Source organism: Xyrauchen texanus, chromosome 7 (assembly GCF_025860055.1).
Source record: "Xyrauchen texanus isolate HMW12.3.18 chromosome 7, RBS_HiC_50CHRs, whole genome shotgun sequence".
In the NCBI taxonomy this organism is placed as follows: domain Eukaryota; kingdom Metazoa; phylum Chordata; class Actinopteri; order Cypriniformes; family Catostomidae; genus Xyrauchen; species Xyrauchen texanus.
Window position 1 is genome coordinate 5,735,252 of NC_068282.1, and position 24,559 is coordinate 5,759,810.

Here is a 24,559-nt window from a genome sequence, read left to right on the forward strand (position 1 = left end):
CAGTCAGTTAATAAACAAAACATTTTTAGAAGTTTAAAATAACCTTTTCTCATATCAATCATCTAATTTTTATATTTAGTTTCAATGTGACTCTTTTATTTTATCCTCTTTTTCTCCCAATTTGGAATGCCCAATTCCCACTACTTAGTAGGTCCTCATGGTGATGCAGTTAATCACCTCAATCCAGGTGGCAGAGGACAAGTCTCAGTTGCCGCTTCTGAGACAGTCAATTCGCACATCGTATCACGTGGCTCACTCTGCATGACACCGCTGAGACCCACAGCATGTGGAGGCTCATGCTACTCTCCGTGATCCACACACAACTTACCATGTGCCCCTTTGAGAGCAAGAACCACTAATCGCGACCACAAGGAGGTTACCCCATGGGACTGTTCCCTCCCTAGCAACCGGGCCAATTTGGATGAGTCATTCAGCACACCCCGGATTTGAACTCGCGACTCCAGGGGTGGTAGTCAGCATCAATCCTCGCTGAGCTACTCAGACCCCCTCATTGTGACTATCTTTAAAAAAGAAATGAGCCTTTTTATGTGTCCAATAGATCCAATCCATGTTCAATGGAAATAATCTATTGTTAGAACAGTGGAAAAAACTTGTGTACCTCTTTGTACATATTTAAAGCCGAATTCCAAACCATCTGATGACAAAATATGATAAGTGGCTAAATACATTATCAGCCTATGGTTTTTTGCTAAAATAGGTATTGGCTTAGGCCGAAAATGTTCTTATCATTGCAGCCCTAATTGTTACCTCACAATATGCCAAAAAAGCCAAAGGCCCTCTTATAAAGCTTCTCTATGATCTTCAGCTCAAACCATTGATAAAAGGTTTTTCTGAATCACATTACCAGACTAAGTTGAACAAACTGCTACAAGAACCATGGCCCTTCAGTCATTTGTGAATGTCTTGTATGTTGTGTTTTCTCTCAGTCATTTAGAGAGTAAAGTCTTAGTACTGGAGTCACAGCAGAGGATGGAGCTGGAGGACATGAGGGAAGAGAAACAGAGACTGCAGGACCTGGTGAAGAGACAGACAGCTGATATAACGTCTCTGGAGAGAGAGCTGAGAGCAGCCAGCAGTAATAACTCAGTCCTGCAGAGACAACATCAACAGCTCATGAAGTCTGTCCACACACTCATTGGCCTGGTGTCTGCAGGGACAGGTTACAATACTCACACATTTTTGGGTCAACTATCCCTTTAATTGGATCTTTGATGTACTGTATTGTTTGCATTTTATTGTCATTTCAAATTGTATGAAATGTAAGCATGTGAAATGATTCACATAGGTCTAATATGTCTAATATGACAGAGCTCAAGATAAAATGTCAGATTTTCTTTTATGAAATTTTTTTTCTGTTAGATTTACAGTTTTGGGCATTATGTGAGGTCATCGCCGTAAACCCTAAAACCCTAAAATGTAACATAAAAACAAGAACTTTACAGCTCAAATAATACTCACGTTTTAAGAGAAGTATAAATGTAAATGTATAAATTTATATGTGAAATAATCAGCTTCGCATTTCTGCCTTTAAACCCTCCAAAAATGGCTCCATTCACTTCCATTTTAAGTGCCTCACTGAAACTCAGATTGCTTTTTTTTTTTAAGAAATGTTATTTAATTTTTGTTGTAATCAACATTATGCCACTAAAGCTATCGATTGAGCTTAACTTGTAATAAACCTCGAATATTCCTTTAATAAACTAACCCACTGGAACTATTAAAATCTACTTTGTATTTAAAATGTACTATTAACAATCATAGTAACATAGGTTGTAAACGAAATGCCACATGATGACAATAAACATGTAAAGAAACTACACACATTACACACAGGGACGGATTATGACTTGCAAAGGCCCCGGGGCCAATTATCTCCAAGGGCCCCCCTCCAAAAGTTGTTGACTGCCACCGGGCAGTCAAGGGCCCCTGGTAGTCAAGAGCCCTTGGGCACTGGCCCCATTGGTCTGGTTGGTAATCCATCCCTGGTTGCATATGCCAAGACACAACACCATGGGGATAAAACATGTCACTAAAATATTGCATTAAACATTGCTAAAAGAGCATGTGGCAGGGCGGAGGGCGGGGCCGGGTCGTGATCCTACACACCCGGTCCCTTATTAGGCTAATCAAGCCTCCTAGAGGGATAAAGGTCGACTGCAGAGGATCGTGCGTGAGAGAGAGAGTTTACGGACATGTCCATCATGTGTGTGTGTTTGTGTGTCTGTTTAAGTTTACTATTAAAATATTATTTACACCATCAAGCCAGTTCTCGCCTCCTCCTTTCCATTGATCCCTTTACAGAGCATTAAATGTAATATAAATCACCACAATGTACACAGAATAATTGATATAAATAAGACAAAACATAAATATTTTACCATGGTTTTACCAATAGTTTACCATAAAAGAAAAAAAAGGACTTGTTAAACATAATGTACATTTTCACCTTTAACTATAAGGTAATTCATACTTTTTACTGTCTTTTTAAAGTCAATTACATGTTGTCTTTTTTATATATATACTTATATGGTAAGGTAATCATATACATTACCACCAGTTAACTAATTTACTTTTTATTTTCTGTAGCATTTTTACATTCTTTTCCGTCAAAATTATGTAGAAAATTAAAATTTTGTCACACAGTGTAGTTACAAAAAGACCAAGTCATTAATTTTGAATTAAAGTTGTCGATTTCGGATAGATAAGCAGACAGACAGCTATATAATCCATATATCAGAACGAAGACATGTTTTAATCAGGTAGTTACAATAGGCTTTAAATCTGGTGGCAAATTCTTATATGACCTCAAATTTCTGGTTAATTAAAACTGACACTAATGATAAATCGAGCTGCTATGATTCATAAAGAGTGAGAGAGAGAGAGAGAAAGAGAGAGGATAAGCTGATGGTGTCTTTGGCAGTGTGCTCTCGAGTCTTGGATGAAGTTCACATGGGTCATAACAGCACTCACTGATAAGCTCTGCTAAATCAAGACTATTTATACAGACCGAATGCATGTCAGTTTAGAAATGCTCATTTGGAGGTTCACTCTAAGAACCAAATGTACAGAATTATTTTAAATAAGCTCTCAGAAGCTTAATGAACAAACACAGTCTGTTGAAACAAATATTTTTAAATGTCTCATTTCAAATCAGAGCGACTAGGACTTTATATTTTAAAAGTTAAGAACACGTAATTAATATAAATCGTATTTTTTCTATTTGCCATATGCGGTTAGCATATAACTATTTGTGCCTGCTTTAAAGAGATATTTGTGAAAATTTTTCATTGATCACAGCAGTAGTAATTTATCAAATGGTGATCAAAAGCGTAACGATTAAACATATATCCAGATGCGCAGTGTAGTCGAGCACACTTTTGGCATTCTGATTCAGGTGTCTGGATCACATTGGTGTGCATGCAAAGAAACAATGCTATATGCGGACACATTAAATTCGGAAAGAATTTCCCCTCTTCATTTAAGTGTCTTTATGGGAAAAGTATTGGGAGTGATGACGCTGTCTGGATTCAAATCAGCATCCATCTGGAGCCCATGCACGAACCACTACGCTTCGGCTCAAAGACATATTTGACTGTTTTTTATATTTTTGTTGGCTGATTCTCTTGCTTATCTTGCATTTATATAAATGTTGAACCCCAATGTCTCTATATCTCTCCCTTGCAGAGTTCTTGCCAAATGAGCAGCAGTTCCGAGACTGTGCAGAGGCCTATAAATCTGGTCACAACACCAGTGGAATCTACCACATTTACATTGGAGACATGATGGAGCCAACCAAGGTGTGGGATGCGTTCTTTCTCAAGTATGGGAAATAAGAGTTTAATCTTGGGTGTGATGTACAGAGTGTAAAGGATTTGAGAGCGAATGAAAGGGGAAGAGAGAGACTCTGAGATGTATGATATTGTTCTGATAGGTCTTCTGTGATATGGAGACAAGTGGAGGAGGCTGGACGTTATTCCAACGTAGAGTCAATGGCAGCATGAACTTTCAGAGAGGCTGGAAAGACTATAAACTGGTAAGTGATGAAAGCCAATAATAGGCCTATTTTCAATGATATGGAAATAAAACAAACAATACCTTTGACTTCGAAGTCACTTTTTGTATTGTCTAGATCCCTCTCTGTGCTGGCGAGTTGTGCGATTGCTTTTTATTCTTGCGCCTGTACCCAACACAAGTCTACTAATATTAAGCTATATATATCATTAGGTTGAAGTGTGTTGATGGGGTGAGCTTAGTGTATAAGTGCCTTTCTCACTGAAGGTAAGGCATTTATTTGGGCTTTAGTGGGGTGGTTTATAAGGGTTCCAATTTTATGTTTTTAAGTGTATTCATAATAAATTTGCCATTGTACTGTGTAATGCATAGCTGCTGTTTCTTCATACCTGTTTCTTTACATCTGTTCCAGCATGCTGTTCCATCAGAGTCACTTCATTGTTTGTTTTGCCAAACTTGTTGCACTACATTTGTCTCATTTCTGCATTGCACAGTGCAAAACATTGAATTAAAGACAGTGGGGAAACATACCTCATGTTCTTTACAACAAGTGTGTACTGTATATTGTTCTAGAAATGAAAACCCAACAGATGTACATACAAAAAATATTTTAGAATGAATGCTTTCCAAATAAGATAGCAAGTTGGGATCAGGTGCATTCAATAAGGCAGAATATCAGATCCAGATCTCGTGATAATAATGTGGGAAATTGCGCTATAAAAGTAACTTAACTTACACTTACATTTACACCAGCACATATAATCCATATTAAGTAGAACTGAAACTGGAGCTGGCACGTCCAAACATCCTCTCAGTGGGATTGAAAATGAGAATACCAATCTTACCATTCTACCACTCCAATTTAGGGGGGCCACTGGGGGGTCAGGCCTATTGACACAGGGGCAGTGCATATTATTATGCAGTCATAATTAATTTGTTTTGTTTAAATATAATTTGTTTGGTCTATTTATTATGTTGTGGGGTCACTGAACTCTCAGTGGGATGGAAAATGAGAATACCATTCTTACCATTCTACCACTCCAATTTAGGGGGGCTACTAGGTGGGCCAGGCCTATTGACACGGGGGCACTGCATATTATTATGCAGTCATAATGTGTTGATATTTTGTTTAAATATAATTAGTTTTTGAACTACATTAATTAAGCATTAATTGAATATAACAAGGTTCACGTGTTATTGCGGAGCTCAAATAAGGAGACACGTGTAAGCTGAGCTTTAGGGACATTCACCAATCAAAGGGAGATCTGCTCTTTACTCTTAAAAGTTTTACTTCTCTCTCTGATTTGAATTTTTACAGTTCTCTGCAACAATCATGCCACCACTTTGTTGTTACCAACTAGTCTACAAATAACTTTATTTGTTTACTTATTAGTTTATCTGTTCTTCCATTGTTGACCAACCATTTTCTACATTTATTATTGTTATTATTTTTAGCCTAGTCTGTTAATAATAATAATAATAATAATAAATACATTTATTTATACTGATATTAAATGTGTAAAAGTGTAGCTATAGGTATTTAAATTGTATCAGGTGTAATTTCACGATTGTCCTGCAGGTGTCTGCATAAGTCTGTGTCCTAACTATGTGCTTAGCGCTGTACGTTTACTCCAGAGCACTCGTAAATCTATGAGAATTTTCAAGTACTACTTAAGTTACGATGCTTTTGGGAAATGGGACGCAAAACTAAGATGAATCGTAAGATGGATTCTATGATTTATTTAGGCTTGCGATGCTTTTTGGAAATGCAGCCCTGATCTAGATAATTTACTTGCCTCCTGCACCAATAGATGTTTATGATGTAATGTATTTGAATATAATAATTTTATTAAAAACTGTGATCGATTGACAGCCCTAGTTTCTATCCATGCAGGGATTTGGTGATCCGAGTGGAGAGCATTGGTTGGGTAATGAGGCTGTTCACCTGATCACCAGTCAAGCCCAGTACTCCCTCCGAGTGGACCTAAAGGACTGGGAATATAATGGCGCTTATGCACTGTATGACAAATTCCAGCTGGCCAGTGAAAAACAGCAGTACAGGTATCATTTTGACAATCTGCTTTCAACATAAAAGATAGATTTCACTTTGTTAAATTGTTTGAGATACTTTTTTCTAACTAACTAAAACCAATTGCTGTGAACTTTGTGTTTTCTCATTCTTCAGACTCTCATCAGGGGGCTATAGTGGAACAGCCGGACAGCTAAGTAGCTTAGCATCAAACGGCACAGGCTTCAGCACTCGCGACGCTGACAACGATAAGTGTGTTTGCAAGTGTGCCCTCATGATGACCGGAGGTGAGCTATGTAGACTTTTACATTTTAACGTTTCTGAAAACACAAAAGTTTTAGTTACTCTGATGTGTTCTTAGGGCAGCTACTGTATGAAAGTTTTAAATAGTTCACCTAAAAAAATGAATGAACCATTTACTCACCTTCATGTCATTCCAAACCTGTATGACTTTCTTCTGTGGAACACAAAAGGTGTTTTTTTGCAGAATGTCCAAATCTTAGTCACACTTATGTAAATTAAAATATGGCACGTTAAGATGCGCCAAATGTCGGCCAATGACATCGAGCATGTTTTGTGTGTGTGTGTGTGTGTGTGTGTGTGTGTGTGTGTGTGTGTGTGTGTGTGTGTTTGTTTTTCATATCACGTGAACGATTATCATTAGCAATATTTGCATTTTTGGGTGTACTGTTCCTTTAAAATAGATGATCATTTCCTTTCAGACTAAGAACATGTTTGACATGTTTAAAACCCCCATTGCTTTTATTCAGAGTGCTCTCTGAAAATCGCTAAATTAAATTAAATTAAATTAAAGAAGATTCTGTAGTTATATATATGAGAATAGAATTATAGAAAAATAGGTTTTGATTTTAAAAATATGAACATATAGCTCACGCAGCTCAAGCGGGAAATTCCCAACATACTTTGGGAACATACTTTAACTTCTTCCTAGATTTTTCTTTCTTTAAAATAAACGAATGACTAAAAACTGTGTACTGTAAGTGCACTGTTAATATCTTGCAATGTCATTTTTTTCTCATCATATATTCATCAATATTATATTATATATAAAACCATTTGATTATTGTCATGATGCGTCCTATTCAACTCATCTTCATGTAAACAAAATAAAATACGTCTCTAATGTAGGCCTATTCTTTTCAATGACTGACGAAAATGTTCATTGACGAGATTAACACTGAATATAATACGATTACATTACTTTAGCAGAATAATGATTTTCATCTTGGAGTATAAATTGTCCTGCCACATCAGTTGGATCAATTGACATACAATACATGTTACGAGAACACTTATCTGATTCTAGATGCTCTCAGTCACATTTCTTCGCTTTTTCTGAATCTGAAAACGACGCCATCATCCAAAATCCCAATCCGTCTGATCCTCTGCTGATTGAAAAATCTAAACTTCATTGCACAATTATGTAAAACACATCCAGAGTTCAACACCCTTTATACAAACAATTTACTTGAAGGCTGCACAGCGGATCCCACACCTCTGGGGTCCAAGATAAACAGCTTTTTAATAGCGTGCATTACAATTCATTATGAAAGTTGTTGGAGTTAATTATCATCGCAATGGCTGCAGACCTTTGAGTGCCCTTTATGTTTGCATTTAAAATCGTAATCAGAAAATCCAAAGACGAATGCATCGCTGTGCACTTTCCAAACTAAACATGCATTGAGTGAGGTGATAGTGATTTAGGCTTAATCAGGGTTAGATCGACAAGTGTCCTCTCAGAAGAGGGAAAGCCTGGTTTCTATTGAAGAATCACAGTTTGCTTTGACAAGTCTTGCCGAGACGCCCTGCGCACATTGGGAATACATGCCTTTTCAAACACTTACATACTATAGACAGAAAAAGAATACCCAGTGAAGTAGAGAGATGAGAAAATGCACATTATTAAGACAGATGGGTAAAGAGGTTGGATTGTTTTGCAGATGTATGTTTCAGTTCAGTTGACCTCCACATTATTTATCCTAATACTGTTGGAACAGATCACAAAGAATGAAAATTCTGTCATTATTTACTAACCCTCATGTTGTTTCAAAACTGTATGACTCAGCATTGGCTCTCATATGTCTTACCAAGGGCTGGGTAAAATGTAAATTTTCTGGTAAATAGCAATCTTCATTTGAGCAATCTCAATATCGGTTCTTAAAATTCCAAGATTGTCCTTTTACTCTATGCGTAGTCTTTTATCCTGAGAGTAAATACTCGCATATGCCACCAAATTTCACGCTATGTGACTAGATATGTCTGTGATTAACTACTGTTTGAGTATTATAGTGGTGAAGAAGTTCCACGCCAAGATCCTTTCACTGTGTGTTGAGAGCAGGGGCGTGTTCAAATGGGTGGCCTGGGGTGGTCCTGACCACCCATAGAATTTTATAGACCACCCCAGGTGCCACCCCAAATTCTAAACTGTGATAGATCGTTTCCTAAGTCGGAGGCGTGCCTTCAATAAAATCAGGTAGAACCTCATTGGTTTAAATCGGGCCGGGAATCATTGTCAAGAACTGACGGTTAATCGCGTGGACTCGGGAGAAACACTGTGTAGATTAAGAAATATCTACAATATCTTCTTTATTGTCTCAGAATAAAACAATAGCCTACTTGATAGTATTACGTCATATCACGGTAGCTTCATCTTCATCCAAAAACTCCACAAAACTGCACAGAACTATCATGTGTTCAATGTTAAGTGCTGCACTGTTACTGTATTATAGGGACAGTAACTATATTAGCAGTGTCCTTAGTTAGTTTCGTTTATGCAGTTTTAAGAGATACTACATATATAAACATTATACTGAAAAAAATATTACATGTAAAAAATACATGCTATTTGGGGTCTTCTGTGTTTTTCAGTACTAACTTTTAATTGCGATTAATCTTATTAACTAATTGACATTCGGCAATGGAAATTCCCGAAAATGTAAATATATTTTTTTTATCATTAAAATTATTCATGATACTAAAATACTTCATGCCAGCCTTGAATGAGTCTATGCCACATATGGGCAACCTCAGTCAAAAAAGTCTGGACATGCCACTGGTTGAGAGTAAAAGTTTTATTTGACTTATTTTGTGTAATGTGTGCCCTAGGACAATATCCACGCAATCTATTTGTCAATGAATAATGTCTCTTTTAACATCCATTCTGTTCTGTACAGTCAGTTGTTGAAAAAATCTGTTTTTATATTATTCGCACATAGAACAGATGTGGTCTTGGACTTAAACTGACACCTAGTGGCTTGGATGCAGCATCATTTAAAGTCAATAGGTTTCAGTTTCAGTTTTTTGTAGAAATGTATTATTCACAGACAGCCATGATTATTTTAATCAATGAGTGAATGTGTCAAATAACAGGATGATTACTGATATTAAGTAATTAGTATTTGACTGGTCATGTGATTCTAACATGGCAGCCCCCATGTGCGGACCCTCTCCATGTAAAATAAAACAGCTTTTATAAGGTTACTGATATGACTGGAGTCTTCATTTTAATGTGAGTTACAATTATTTTCCTAATGTACAAATTTAGAAGGTCCCCTGTATAATTACCAAATTACAAAGTAATTAATGATATTATTAAAATGTTTGCGTAAACTATTCCTTTAAAAGTGAAGTGTGTAATTTCTACGATAGTAGCGACATCAAACAGAATTGCAGGTAATCCAGTCCCAAACTCACGCCACTAATTGAGCCTGAATTTTAAATCAGAAAAAGATTAAACAGTTGACCTTTAAATGGAAATTCTTAATAGTAAAAACGTGGACCTCAATACCACACTGTAATTCAGAAGCATATAGTTATTATTTTATATATTTTCATTTATATTTCAATATATTGTTTTAATAAAGTCTCGTTATATATTTTTCATGCATTAAGGCTGGTGGTTCGATGCGTGCGGCCTTTCCAACCTCAATGGAATCTACTACACAGTTGGTCACAACATCCGCAAACTCAACGGTATAAAGTGGCATCACTTCCGAGGACCCAGCTATTCACTCCAGTCCACTTCCATGATGATCCGACCAGCGGATTTCTGACATGGAGAAATCACATTGAATGTTGTCACATTGAAACTCATCACACTGAATGACAGGACTTCAGATGGGGTTGCTTTAGGAAACCCTGTTGGAGGCAGACAGAGTACATTTTGATAAACTATCTGTCATTTGATGGACGATTGGTGATGTTTTACTGCAAATCAGAGAGTTGGAGATGACAATGGATGATCTTGGATGATCAGACTAAAAACTTGACATCTTTGTACGTCACAATTTCTCTTTCACATGCACAAACACTTACACGCTTCCCAGCTACTCTTTTTGTCTGGATTAATCCAGGCAACTCACAACCTAAAACAATTTTAACAATGGTCTTGGGGTCTGGGTAGCTCAGCAAGTAAAGACGCTGACTACCACACCTGGAGTCGAAAGACTGAATCCAGGTCATGCTGAGTGATTCCAGCCAGGCTTCCTAAGCAACCAATTGGCCCGGTTGCTAGGGTGGGTAGAGTCACATTGGGTTAACCTCCTCGTGGTTTCCATAATATGGTTCTCACTCTCGGTTTGGCGCGTGGAGAGTTGTGTGTGGATGTCGAGGAGAATATCGTGAGTCCTCCGCCACCGAGGCAAGTCAATATGCCACTATGAGGACTTAGAGCGCATTGGGAATTGGGGAGAAAAGGGGAGAAAATCCAAAAAGAAAAAAAATCAAGAATAAAAAAACAATGGTCTTGGCGATTTCATTGGACAACTTCCACATGCTGTCAAGAGTCCATTGTTGTGGCATAAAATAATTCCCATGCCCAGGAGAACTTTTCGAACTAAAGAAATGAGATACCCAACCTGGGAATTTCTAAACTTATTTGGATGGTTACATGCCAAGAATTTAGACAAAGATGCCCAGATGATGACCATGTGCACCATCATATTTTTAGTTTATACAACATTTTCTGAACTTACGAGTGGATAGATAGATAGATAGATAGATAGATAGATAGATAGATAGATAGATAGATAGATAGATAGATAGATAGATAGATAGATAGATAGATAGATAGATAGATAGATAGATAGATAAATAGATAGATAGATATTCATTCATTCTTTTGAAGCGCTATTGCCTAATTTTGTCTGTATTTTCAATAATTGGATATTTTTATATTGTGCATATCTTTCAATTGTTTGTCCATCTTAGACCTGAAACATACTCTATATATGTACAAAAATCCATTTGCTTAGCATTCTTGTCTGTGCTGGCCTTACATGTGATTTGTGTTCGTATTGTGTGTTTGTATGTGTGAGAGAGAAAGATATTGTATTTTGTTCACTGATGTCTTCAAATTCTTTGCATTTGTTATGTGACCTGTTGTTCCCATTACAAAAATGTCATACATTTTAAAATGATACACTTTGACTGTTTCTAACATTGTGTTATGAATGCATTATGCATTATTAATGATGCTGTTAGTAGCTACTGTGGTATATACCTTATTACTTTTAGAGCATGAACCTTTCAACACATATTAGCTACTTTATGACCATAAATATTTTGTTACGTTTCATTACTTTCTAATAATAAACCCTGCAACAAGTGTAGATCAGCTTTACAGTCAAGCATAATAGCTTTCAACTCCTCCCAAGTTTATTTTACTATCCTGAACAAAAGTTGAAGATGCCAAAGGCCTTTCTGTCTTTTTGTGGTCCGAGCTTCCGAGTTCATATGTTTTTAGTGATTTTTTATTTAACTAAATTCCATTTTACTGCCAAGAACAGCAAAAGCAAGAGCATATGAAACACATTCCCGCTTTATTCTCTCTGCAAATTGCCAATTTTTCATGTAAGATATGCATTTTGTTTTGTTTTAAGAGGTGTACATGAGCAATAAAGTGCCTATTACATAGATGTTGGGTGCATTCTGTTGTCACCATCTTCATCAGTTTCATACTACATTACAATGCTAACATCTCACATACGTCAAGCTCAGCCCACTGGCTGCAGGTTCAAACCTGTGAAAATTAATGCCAGGGTTATATAACACAAAGAATGATGCTATACATTTACAATAATTAATAATAAATAAAAAAAAATCTAAATATGAAAAAGTTTGAATTACACTGCAAAATTAAGGCGAAGATACACCATTGCATTCTTCGAAAAGAGTCCATTAATACATGAAACACTATTTGCACGATGTGTTCCATATTTTTGTACACAGTGTCTTACCAATAGGGAAAATAACATTGAATAAAACAGTAAATAAAACTAAATCAATCCAATTGGTTTTGGGTGAGAACAGACCAAAATGTCACTGTTTGTCAATGTACATTTTGCCATTCTATCTAGGCTCTAGGCACAATCATGATTTCAAGCTTGATTACACTTCCTAGTTGTTGTAGCATGCGCAGAGCATTAGATGGCGCTATAGGAAGTGTAACTGAGCTTGAAATTATGATCGGTATGGAGACCGCTGTCAAGATTTATAATGAAAAGCGAGTTATATTTTGGTCTGTTCTCACCCAAAGCCACTTCAGAAGACATTGATTCGCTGTGGCCTTTATGTACTATTTGGAGCTTCAAAGTATTGGTCACCATTCACTTGCATTGTATGGACCTACAGAGCTGAGATATTCTTGTAAAAATCTTCACTGGTGTTCTGCAGAATAAAGAAAGTCATACACTTCTAGGATGGCATGAGGGTGAGTATTGATGAGATCTTTTTATTTTTGGGTGAACTATTCCTTTAAAATGACAACAACATGCAGACTAAATAGCTAACTTTACATTTCTCTGACAATATTTCAGCAACTAAGTCGTGTATATAAAATCAGCTTTTCAAAATCAGAATTAGTCGAACCCGATTCGAAACTTAATCACTCATTTGAACTGGTTCTTTTTGAGGAATTGACCAAACGGTTCGTGATTCAGTTCGAATCACTCGAAAAGTTCCCTAACGCACTGAACACAGAGAGCAAAAATACTGCATGATTAAGTGGATATTTACCTGCAATCTATTGAAACAAAACCTGCAACTGCATCCTGTTTGCCAGCGATGAAGAAGGTCCTAATGTTCTTCATGTGCACTGCAGCAATTGTAAACAACTCAGTAGGCCTACTGCAGGTAAAGTCATTTTTTCGAAGCGGAAAAAAATTCATTGTGTTAATACATAATTACAGAATATGCAATTGCACATGAATTACACTTATGCAAAGCATTAAAATATTGGTAATATTTTTTACAAAACATTCTGTGCGCATGGAATTTATTTTGACGCTTGCAATTTGATTGACTTTTTCACAAATCTTACTCATCATCCAGGAAATCATTTAGGCACTATTTTAACCTTCATAGTACTTGACGTTCAGAAATGTTTAACCCAAAGTGGGTCCTCACAATCCGCCAGAACCGTTTTCAGCACAGGCGCTCCAATGTATGAACGTGCTTATTCTTCATAAATTTCAATGAACTTAAAAACAAATGTAGCCTACTTCATTTTAAAAAAAAAATTTTTAAAACAGAATGGCCCGTCATGACCAGGAACTAGTTAACCTTGGTGACACCATTCAAACATAATGTCTTTATAACTCTTTATTTTAAGGTTCCCACAATAATGCACTAGTTAACCATGAATAGTAATTAATTAACTAAATGTAGAGTAAGGTTATCTTAGCCATAATTTAAAATTTATTGAATGTCTTATTTTTGTGTAAAGAAATGTAGTTAATGCTATATTTAAAAGATCAAATTTAAAAAGTTTACTAAACAATATTAAGCCAGTAATTAAGGCTAATTAGTATTGGCCTTTCAAATCTGTTGCTAATAAATTATTCAAATCTTCAAATAAATTTGTATGCATGTTTCAATTAAAATAAATAATTTTACCTTAAATTCTGTAAATAAATGTAATAAATGTCAAACAAGTTATTAACAAATAAATCAAATTGTCTTTAGCATATTTTAAAATAATTTTCATTGAATGAAATTTGTTAATTTGTAGTAGTCATTGGTAACAATTTAGTAAAACCAGAACCAATAATTACTTATGTCTTAATACAGTTCAGTAAACTTAAAAAAGTGTAAAACAATCCAGTAACTTGAGTATGTAAAAATGTAACAATTACATGATTTGTAAAGTCAACACTAATAAGCCATAATTACTGGCTGAATTTGTTTGTGAAATTGATTTATGATGGATCTTTGAAATTGAGCATTAATTGCATTACTTTCAACATGTTTAATAAGTTGAAAATGATGGCTAAAATATCTTTAATCTACAGTCAGTTAATTATTAATTAATTTCCTTTTCATGATTAACTCGTGCATTGTTGTGGACCCTAAAGTAACGTGTTGCGATAATGTGTAATGTTTTTATGAGCAGTTATTCTCTAGCGCCATCTGGTGACCAGTCCAGTTACTACACCTGATATAAATTGTTGCGGGTTCAATACAAGTTAAGCTCAACCAACAGCATTTGTTGCATAATGTTGATTACCACAAAAATATTTTAGACTCGTTCCTCCTTTAAAAAATTATAAAACAAGTTTTAACAGAAGAATTAATGCAAGGGCTTTTATAAAATTATAGGCTTCACATTTCTGTTAAATCCTCCAAACATTGGCCACGTTCACTTCTATAGTAAGTGCCTCACTGTAACCACGATTCATGCCAATAATGCCAAAAAAAAGGAGGAACGAGTCTAAATACATTTTTGTGATAATCAACATTATGCCACAAATGCTGTCGATTTAGCTTAACTTGTATTGAACATTCCTTTAAATCAGCTACTTCAAATCCATGATGCTCTCCTTCCTTTCAGACATTCTCTCTTGTTCATTTGTTCTCTCCTTCTAACCCTCCCCTCTTCCTCCGACCTCGATTCCGTCTTCTTCTTTTTTTTCTGCCCCTCCAGCACTTGTTCCTCTGAAGAAGCTTGAGGGAAATCTAGGTTATGTTGTCTCAACTAAAAAGCTAAAACTTTTCTTAGGTTCTCGCCCCCTGATTTCTCCCTTCTAGGTGCTCAAACATCATTCCATGGCTTATTTATCTTTGTCTATGAATCATTGTTTAATTCGTAGATTTAGCAAGATGCCCTCTGCATTGTAATAAACTGTAATGATGTTATTTACAGGAAGGTTGTCAGACTTCACCAGTTTGGGGCAGTTAATGATAGTGATCTATTAGTAGAGATGGTGAAAATAAGCTACCATTTGTTAACATTAGTAAATGCATTAGGTATCACAAACTAATGATAATCTTTGATAATGTTGATAAAAATATTGGCATATAATTGGGGGGGGTGATTTGTCCCCCCAATCATGCATCTGTCCTTGTTTATATATTTTTTATCAACGCTAAAAACTATTTAGTATGAGATACCTTGCAATTGTGTGACTGTGAGGCTGTAATAATCAGACGGAAAATCCCCCCATCCCCCTCTAGCATAGCCGGCGGAGTCATGTGGTACTTGTTACTTTTCTCAGCGCTGGCCAGGATGGGCCAATCACCATTTCATTATCACCCGATGAGTATTTTAAAAAATTATTTTATAAAGCAGAGGAGGATTCACTGGTATGAATTCAGCAATTATCAGTTTTTATTAAAAATTATTATCCAGTGTAAAATGTCTCCAATGAGATATGAAACATTCTTAGATTTAAATGCAGATACATGGAGGATTCGGTTTTCTGAGCATCGAGCGCCCCCTGAAGGAATAAAATATTCTCACAAAAGCGTCAGTGGCTGACAACATGTGCAATTTCGGTCAGCAGGTTTGTTACTCACACAAAACTTTCGTATGGATTTAGAAAACATCAAATATTTCACATGAGTCATATGGGAAGTCAGTGGAGATGTTAATGGCGTCCATAGAAATGATCATACGTTTTTTACAGGGTGAAATTTGGTTCAAAGTCTGGATTTGGGACAAAATGACTAAATCTATACATAAAGGACATTTTAAAAGTACCAGAAATAAATGATGTTGAACTGGTTAAAACTTTCTAATTCCGTTTTAATAACACCCTCGTATACCAAAAAGGAAGAAAAAAGCTGTTTGTTTTGATGGAAATCAACACCTGGAACATTAAATAGCACAAAGTTGAAGAACCACCCATGTCCAATTTCAGTCCTTGTTTTAAATATTATATGAGATGATTTTCCTTAGGGACAAAAAAGGCACTTCATACACAGAATGACCCAGCATACATAGTCTTTTACATTTAGAGAACACAAAAATATCCTATATGATTATAATAATAGGAACTTCTGCCTCACCTAAGCCATTGAAAATGGTAATGGCACATGTAACATGTAACGCACCAATAAAAAGCATCAAACACTTTGTCCTTTTTTAATCTAAATGATCAGGTAGCAACTTGTAAGATAATGTAAGCACAATTCACTCTGGCACCCAGTCATCGATGTGACCCATGACCATATTCCTTTGATATGGAAAATTGCCCACAATGTTGGCATGTTAAACACTTTTCCAAAACAGTGGTTGGTGATTCAGCTGTTCGGGCATGTCATTCTTAATTCTCTGTACATACACTCTGCATTAGCTATTCTAGAGTGACCGTAAACATTCTAGAGAGAATTCCAGAACACTCGCCTAATTTGATTCTATATTTGTTTGGCTTGACGTAAAACAGCTGCTCTGATGATTGTCTATTTGTTGTCATACTTACTTAAGCATAATTATAGGTGAACTGTCTGCTTGTGTGACTGGATGGTATTTATTTAGCATATGATGGTGTACTGTAGGCTATATATTGATGTATTTATTTGGCTTGTATTGTTATTTTGGGCTCATAGAATTAAAAAACAACATTTGAAAATGTCTCAAATTACAAGTTTAAAAAAAGTGCCATACCTTACCATGATTTATTTGTATTTTTTAAATTACATGATACCATGGTAATATAATAGTGTCCTTTGAAATACACAGGAGTACAAGGTGGAAATCCTGGTGATCATTCAGCACCATGGTGTATCACAGTTTTGAAATTGCATTGCTTTAAAAAATATTTCAAACCATGCAATGCAGATATTTTTTTTTGTTTACGTTTATCTTCTCTATTAAAGAGAAAGGACATTTTATGTGTGAAAAAATTATTTTAAATAATGCCAATTATAAACTTATTTGTAAGGGGGTTAAGATGGGCAAGGAGGAGGCGAGAACCGGCTTGTCAATATAAATCATATTTAATTAAACTCAAAACCAAAACACACGAACATAAACACACACATGACGGACATGCCCGTAATTCTCTCTCTCTCGAACCATCGTCACCGGCCGCCTTTATCCCTCGCGTGCCCCATCAGGCCGATTGGGGACTGGGTGTGCGACATTCTAGCCTGGCCCCGCCCCCCTCCGCTCCACATTATTGTTTCCTAAATAATTAACTAAATTTCATTATTGTTATTAGCCTATTTACCATCCAGCTGCAGATAAGCATCCGAGAGTAAACTTTCGTTTACGCTGTCAACTACATCATTCAGTGGGTTATAGCACATGGATCGATCTGTTCTATTTAAGCGCAACACAGTCTATGAAACCCATATAGAAATCAATAATAAATTATGAATGATGTTATCATCGTGAAACCGATATTCAGGGAGCCACAAGAATCTGGAAATTCCCAGTAAAATTTAGTTTCCCAATCCAACCCCGATCTCCCACTATTACTTTGTTATTTTTGTCTGTCTCTTAAAGTAACACTTAAAAGTTACTGATCTTATCTGAACTAAACAAGAAAATCATGCAAATAACTATGTTTGCATTACATAACCAACTACATTTACAAGCTTGCTCAAGTGCTAATTGAGTGGTATTTCAGCTTAGCGATGCAAAGGACCAGGAAATGAGTCCTTAAGGAAAGTCTTTTTGTAAAGATGTAACTTTTATGTAACTTCTTTTAACTTAAAACTTGATTTTGATCATTAAGTCTCCTCACATTCATTCTCTTTCTGTCACATTCCTCATTGATAGGCCCAGGGGAGGGGTCTTTTGTGTCCTCAGGTGTGAAGTACATCAATATTCATGATCGTTCATGCCTCCTCACATATGAGCTTTCGACACTAAATGTGTCTTACAAAAGTTAAATGAAAATATTGTTTTGTGTGAATAAGTGATCAGGATGTTTTTCACATCATTTTATAGCAAAAACTCTAGGCTACAAGATCCAGTTCTCAAAAGTATTGTGGACAAATGTTTAGAATGTGTTATATGGCCTTATTTCAATGACTTAAAAATTGCGTTTTTCAAAAAACATGCATAAACGTCATTTTCTCAAAAATACAAACATGTACACACATGTTGCTCACATATTATTGTAGCCCGGTTTGTGCTGAATACAGTGTTATCAGAGGGTTAAGAGCATGTGAGTTGAGTCGAAAGTGTCATAGAAGCATCACAAGACTTGGTTGCTTAAACAATTGTGTTTTTCATCTCACGTTTGCTTTTTCTGACACTATCGGTTAAGTTTAGGTTTAAGGTTTAGGTTAGGGAGGTCGGCTTTGTTGATTTAATACTCAATAGAGCATTAACCGTAAAAACATAATCTGTTTGGGAGAACATTTCACTCGCTTTATGCCCCACACTGTTGACATATGTCCTTGAAACTGCCCCGATACATGCTATGAACCATGTTATATAATTTTGCAAAAATGTCACCAAAGTCATGTAATTTTCATGAGATCAGGCTGATTGAAGCCTAGTGACAGTGACAAAAAGATCTTTACATTACAGAGAACCATTTGTGCACTATATTTGCAGTTGTCGACACTGATTATAATGGGTAAAAAAAACTGGTATTTCATTAATTTATCACACATTGTATTCTGTTTAATAATGAAAAAGCACAGTAAGCAGACACATATAATCAAACATGAGAATTGTGTACAACTACAGTATATATGTTTTGGAAGCCTGTTATGTTGTTTCATTAAATCATGCTGTGCTGTTTTTGTCTGGTAGTGTCTGCACATCCCATGCGCTAACAATACACATGCATGACATGTTTTTTAATTTAGCATTTGTCTCCCTCACCTTTCATTACATGTTTCCAATCTGCCGTCCAAGCGGTTATAAAGTAAATATATGCCAAGTCTATAATAAGAAGATCGATAAACCATTTAACCAGTGCAGGTTCCTGTCTTGGGGGTAGCATGGCTTTATGATCTTGCATACAGACAAACACACAAACGAACAAATAACACAAAAACAAACATTATGGAGTCTCTCTTTTGATCGGTAAAACAGACATAAAAATTCTGTTGCATCATCTTGTGCTGCACTACTATCAGTTTTGTTTACTGCATACAGGCCACACAGGGATGTTTTAACTATGCACTTGCACTACACGTTCATGTCCCCATCATGTGTGCTTAAACACATTTTTAAGAGGGAAATCAAATTAGTTATTAGTTTCCTTTCAACACAATATTACATACAAGTAAACCTAGGGTGAATTCTAAATAATTTCACTACTTTGAGTAGATACTGTCATTTCTTTCTATGTCCCTGGATGTTATGCACTGGCTTTAAAACAGAAAAAACGTGCAATATATTATTAAATATTCCAGGTGTTTCTATGTTGTTTTAACAGAAATCTTAAAATAAAAAAATAAGACGTAAGTCTCAACTCGTAATAATTTGTACAAGATGGCTAAATCGTGAGACACTGTAAATTCAATGCAATTCACAATACAACACAATTATGTGTTGCATTCTCAACTCTGCCACCAGGGGCGCTATAGTGAAATTAGCATTTTAAACATGTTCAAATGGAACACGCATTTGCGTACATGTACAGTACTTGCGTTTCCGGCTTAAGTCGTACAATATCTTATGATTTTGCTCCATCCTGACTGTTAATTTTCTTGCAAATTGTGTAAATAATCAAGTTATACTTAATAAAATTACAAAGTGCATGAGCTTGAGCTTTACCAAATCATTTGTCTGAAAGTTTGGTACACACTTTTAAAGAAGTACTTTCTTAAATTACAAAAAGTGCTGCATGAAACAGGAATAAACAGGTCACACAAGTTCAAGAGAGGCGAAAATGTTCCTCAACCCCTTTCCTGCTCTTTCACTTTCTTGAAAACTAATTTGAACAAAAGCTGCAGATTTAAAGGGAAATAAAATATTCAGTTATGCACGGGAAGGAATGGTTGCGAAAAGCTGAAATTTGTATGCAAAAGAAATCTTGTACATGATAATCTGTCAATTCCTATCAGATGCGCAACAAAGCACAATCAGTGACTTCCGTCTGCATGCGGTCGGGGGTCGCAACACGCGCCCGATTCAGTACTGATTGCATCTATTGATATGAGAAAGAACCAGAGAAAGAACGCAGAAAAGCGAAATGGAATCAGGAATCAAAAAGAGAAGGAGAAAGATAGGGAGGTGAGAAGGGAAAATGGAGAGCGTGAAACTGAAGCAAGTGCTGTGGCGTGCTGAGCGTCTGAGGACAGTTTGAGGATCTGATCTGAGTCACACAGAAATGACTCACTAACTACACCAGCCTTTTCAACATACACACACACACACACAGAGAGAGAGAGAGAGAGAGAGAGAGAGAGAGAGAGAGAGAGAGAGAGAGAGGTCTGAGTGTCTTTTACACCTTTCGCAATACCTGGTGATAGTCTCTTATGTAAGCTTTGTATTTCTGGTTTAAGTCAAACTCTTTAGATGGCTAAATTAAGTGGTCATGATTAGATATCACACACACACAGAGTGGGCTTCTCATTGTGGTAAAATACCATCTCTTTCTTGAGAGCTTGGAGAATACTTCCACACAACCATGGTAATATCATAGTACTTTTTATTTTTTATTTATTTATTATTTAGTAGTGAATGAGTACTATATTCATTCTATACCATAGTACTTCAAAGAACATATCCAAAAACACGGGATTATCATTGTAAAATTAAAGAGAACCTGGCATTGTCATGGTTCATGTCCAAAAACATGGTAATATCAAGGTATTTTTGGGTACTTTTTTGTTAGTAAAGGATTACATATTCATATACCACTGTACTGACATGGTTCTTTAAAGAATACCACGGTAATATCATAGTACATGTAAAAATACATACCATGTAGCAGGTCCAAAAGTGAATTAACATACCATGTTATTTATGTGGTACTTCAGAGTTTACCATAGTTGTAGTATGGTATATACAGTATTTAAAGAATATGGTATTACCATGGTACAATTTACAAAAAACATTGAATATCATGGTACCATGTTAGAAAAACCAGGTTAATGTCATGGTACTTTTTAGGGTTATTTCTTTATTTCTTTATTTGAATGAGTATAACGTTCATATACCATAGTATTTACATGGTATTTCAAATAATATCATGGTATTACCATGGTACATAACCCAAAACATAGTATTATCATGGTGTATGTCCAAAATACATCATGGTACATGTCTCAAAAACATGATAATATCATTTTTGGTACTTTTTTGTTATTCAAGGAGTATCGTATTCATATACCACCATAGTTTATATTAAAAAACATGGTATTACAATGGTAACATTTTAAAAAGCATGGAATAACATGGTGCCGTTTTAGAAAAACATGGTAATATCATAATACTAGTGAATGAGTACCATATTCATTTTACACCATAGTATTAACATGGTAACATATCCAAAAACATCCTATTATAATGATATACTGTATGTAAAAAAAATGGCAGAGTCATTTTGGGTCCTTTTTTTGTTAATAAAGGATTACTTATTCATATACCACTGTACTTATGTGGTATTTCAGAGATTACCATGTTATATTTTCATAATTGTAATATGATACATATCCAATGAACATGGCATTACCATGGTATCATTTTCAAAAACTATGGAACATTATAGTACTTTTAAGTATTTTTGATATATTTATTTTTGTTAATGAGTGTGTACTATATTCATATGCATTTGTATTTACATGGTACTTCAAAGATTAACATGGTACTATCATGGTACAAAGCCAAAAACATAGTATTATCATAGTATTATTATGTGGTGTAATTATGTGGAATGGCATCAAGGCACTGACGGGCTACAAATAAAACATCTGCTGCCAAATGATGATGCCACCCTGCCTGACGTCCTGAATGATGAAACAGCCTACAGGCTAGAGGTGGATCATCTGGCTGAGTGGTGTAAGGACAACGGCCTAGTCCTTAAAGCCTCAAAGACAAAAGAGATGATCATTGACTTCAGGAGAACAAAGGACAAAGCACACTTTACTTACCATATACATGGTGAAGATATGGAGAATGTGGAATGCCTAATATTCCTTGGTGTCAAAACAGCTGGTACATATTTGTTAGTGAAGGATTACCATATCCATATGCATAGTTCTTCAATTAATACTATGGTATTACCATAGTACATGTACAAAACCATGGTATTACCATGTATCAGGTCCAAACGTGAATGATTACTATATCCATATACCATAATATTTACGGTCACTTCAAAGATTACTGTATTTTATTATGGTACTTTTACCATGGTAACTTTTCATACTTTTTTGTTATGAATCTGGCTTATAAATTGATACATTCAATACTCCTGTGTGTGTCATCTGCAAAAAAAAATAGTTGGTGAGAGAGAGAGAGAGAGAGAGAGAGAGAGAGGAGAAAATGAAAGGAAACAATGTAGCTATTATGGTGACAGCACAACAAGCATACCAAAGCTACTGACAAAGCAAGGTAAAATAATGTGCTGTGAATATATAATTCAAGGGTGCACTTTGTAGGTCAGACTGTCCATTAATAGAACAGACACAGATACTGAGGGACTTCAACTAGCTGATGTCATTCTAAAATGTTCAATAAGGTTAATATGTTTAAGTCATAGTAAGCCAATATTAATACATTTGTACATTTGTTATGTTTGGAAAAACAAGAAAATATAGTCCTGCATTTACACCGTAGAAACATTTACACAGTGTTCCTGGCACAGCAGTGATGTTACATGAGATAAATAAACTATTGCTTATGACAAGAAAACAAACTATAAAAATTGTAGCAGTACCATGGAACAATTATGATATCACATTTTAGCGTGAATCTCTCGAAAACATGTCATCTTTTACCCCAAAATCAAAAGAAAAAATGTCATTCTATAATTTTTTGACAAAAATCATTATATAACAATCTACTTATAGAAAAGTATATATTTAGCCTCTTCAACTCTGCGGACCCGGTGGCTGGTCCAAAAGGGGCGCAATGTCGCGAAAACATTTTACGCTGAAAATGCAACCATGTACATAATTCAGGCATATGTGGTATCGTTTGAACACATAGAATCTGAACTTTTCATAGATTACCATCACTTCTGCATTTATGTTACATAAAATCACAAAACAAGGACTGAAAAAATCTGTAATTAAATTATGTTTTCCATTTAAAAAAGTAAAGGGATTATTTTTAATTTTCCAGTAATTTAATTACAGTTACTTCTGATGTAATTGTGTGAAATTCTTTATAGAATGTACAGTAGAACTATTCTATATAAAACAATAGTGTAAATACTAAATTTAACTTCTAATGTGAAAATATATGTTTTGTAATTTAACGCTGCTCCCATTCAATTCTTTGGCCAGTTCATGAATAATTTATTTGATTTTACATTATTTATTTGAAAGAATTAAATGAACAGTTTCATGTCTATCCTTGTACATTTCATCTGGTCGAGGTTGATCAGGGTTTTTGAAAGTAATTAGTAATAAGTAATGCAATTACTTTTCAGACAGAGTAATTAGTACAGTAATCCAATTACACTGTAGAAGACGTAATTACTAGTTAGTCATTAATCACTTTTTTAGCATAATTTACCCAACACTGCGTACTACACACCCGCATCTCGACGAAATGCGAGTTGAAGATTTCTGTTTGAATTTCCAATTTAGAAGTCCAACATAAATCCTGAAGGAAGAACAGACAGACGCGCGTTGTGCACATTCTTTCATTGAGTTGGGCAGCGAATCTGCACATAATGAAAAAATATGAAGCATTATATTTTGATTATGCAATCTTTTGTACATTTTGTAACAGATTATTTTATAACAGCCTATAATAATGAATAGAGGGCACATTGGAACAACAAGATGCAATGCAGCAGCCAAACACATTTATTAGACATGTTATTATATATACAGATATTTACATGTCATTGCCCCTCGATGAGTACTTGAGAAATTATTCTGAGTAATCGAGTAGACAAAATGGCCAATATTCATCCTTATTCAACAGACAAACCTTATGTCAAATGAAAGCTCTCATTCTCAGGAATGCGTCTTTATTTTAATTTGTTTGCCCTACTACCACAGTTCACAAAGTGAAATAGGATTTCTGTGCCAATAACTGATGATGTAAGCCTCATATAGCTAAAAACTTTATTTGTCTAGAACAAAATATGCAGTCTAGTAGGAAAAGCTTGC

The 24,559-nt window shown here is 35.4% G+C and overlaps 1 protein-coding gene across 1 annotated transcript in view; it reads left to right on the forward strand.

The window, feature by feature from the left end:
• The window catches only part of LOC127646539 (angiopoietin-4-like), a 54,286-nt gene extending 42,305 nt beyond the window's left edge, over positions 1-11,981 (forward strand). The window contains exons 4-9 of the mRNA XM_052130292.1: positions 948-1,180; positions 3,706-3,818; positions 3,953-4,054; positions 5,927-6,093; positions 6,218-6,348; positions 9,974-11,981. Of these exons, the coding sequence (XP_051986252.1) occupies positions 948-1,180; positions 3,706-3,818; positions 3,953-4,054; positions 5,927-6,093; positions 6,218-6,348; positions 9,974-10,134 (907 nt within the window). The 3' untranslated portion in view covers positions 10,135-11,981. The remainder of the gene's footprint in view (positions 1-947; positions 1,181-3,705; positions 3,819-3,952; positions 4,055-5,926; positions 6,094-6,217; positions 6,349-9,973) is intronic.
• Positions 11,982-24,559: the final 12,578 nt, after the last annotated feature.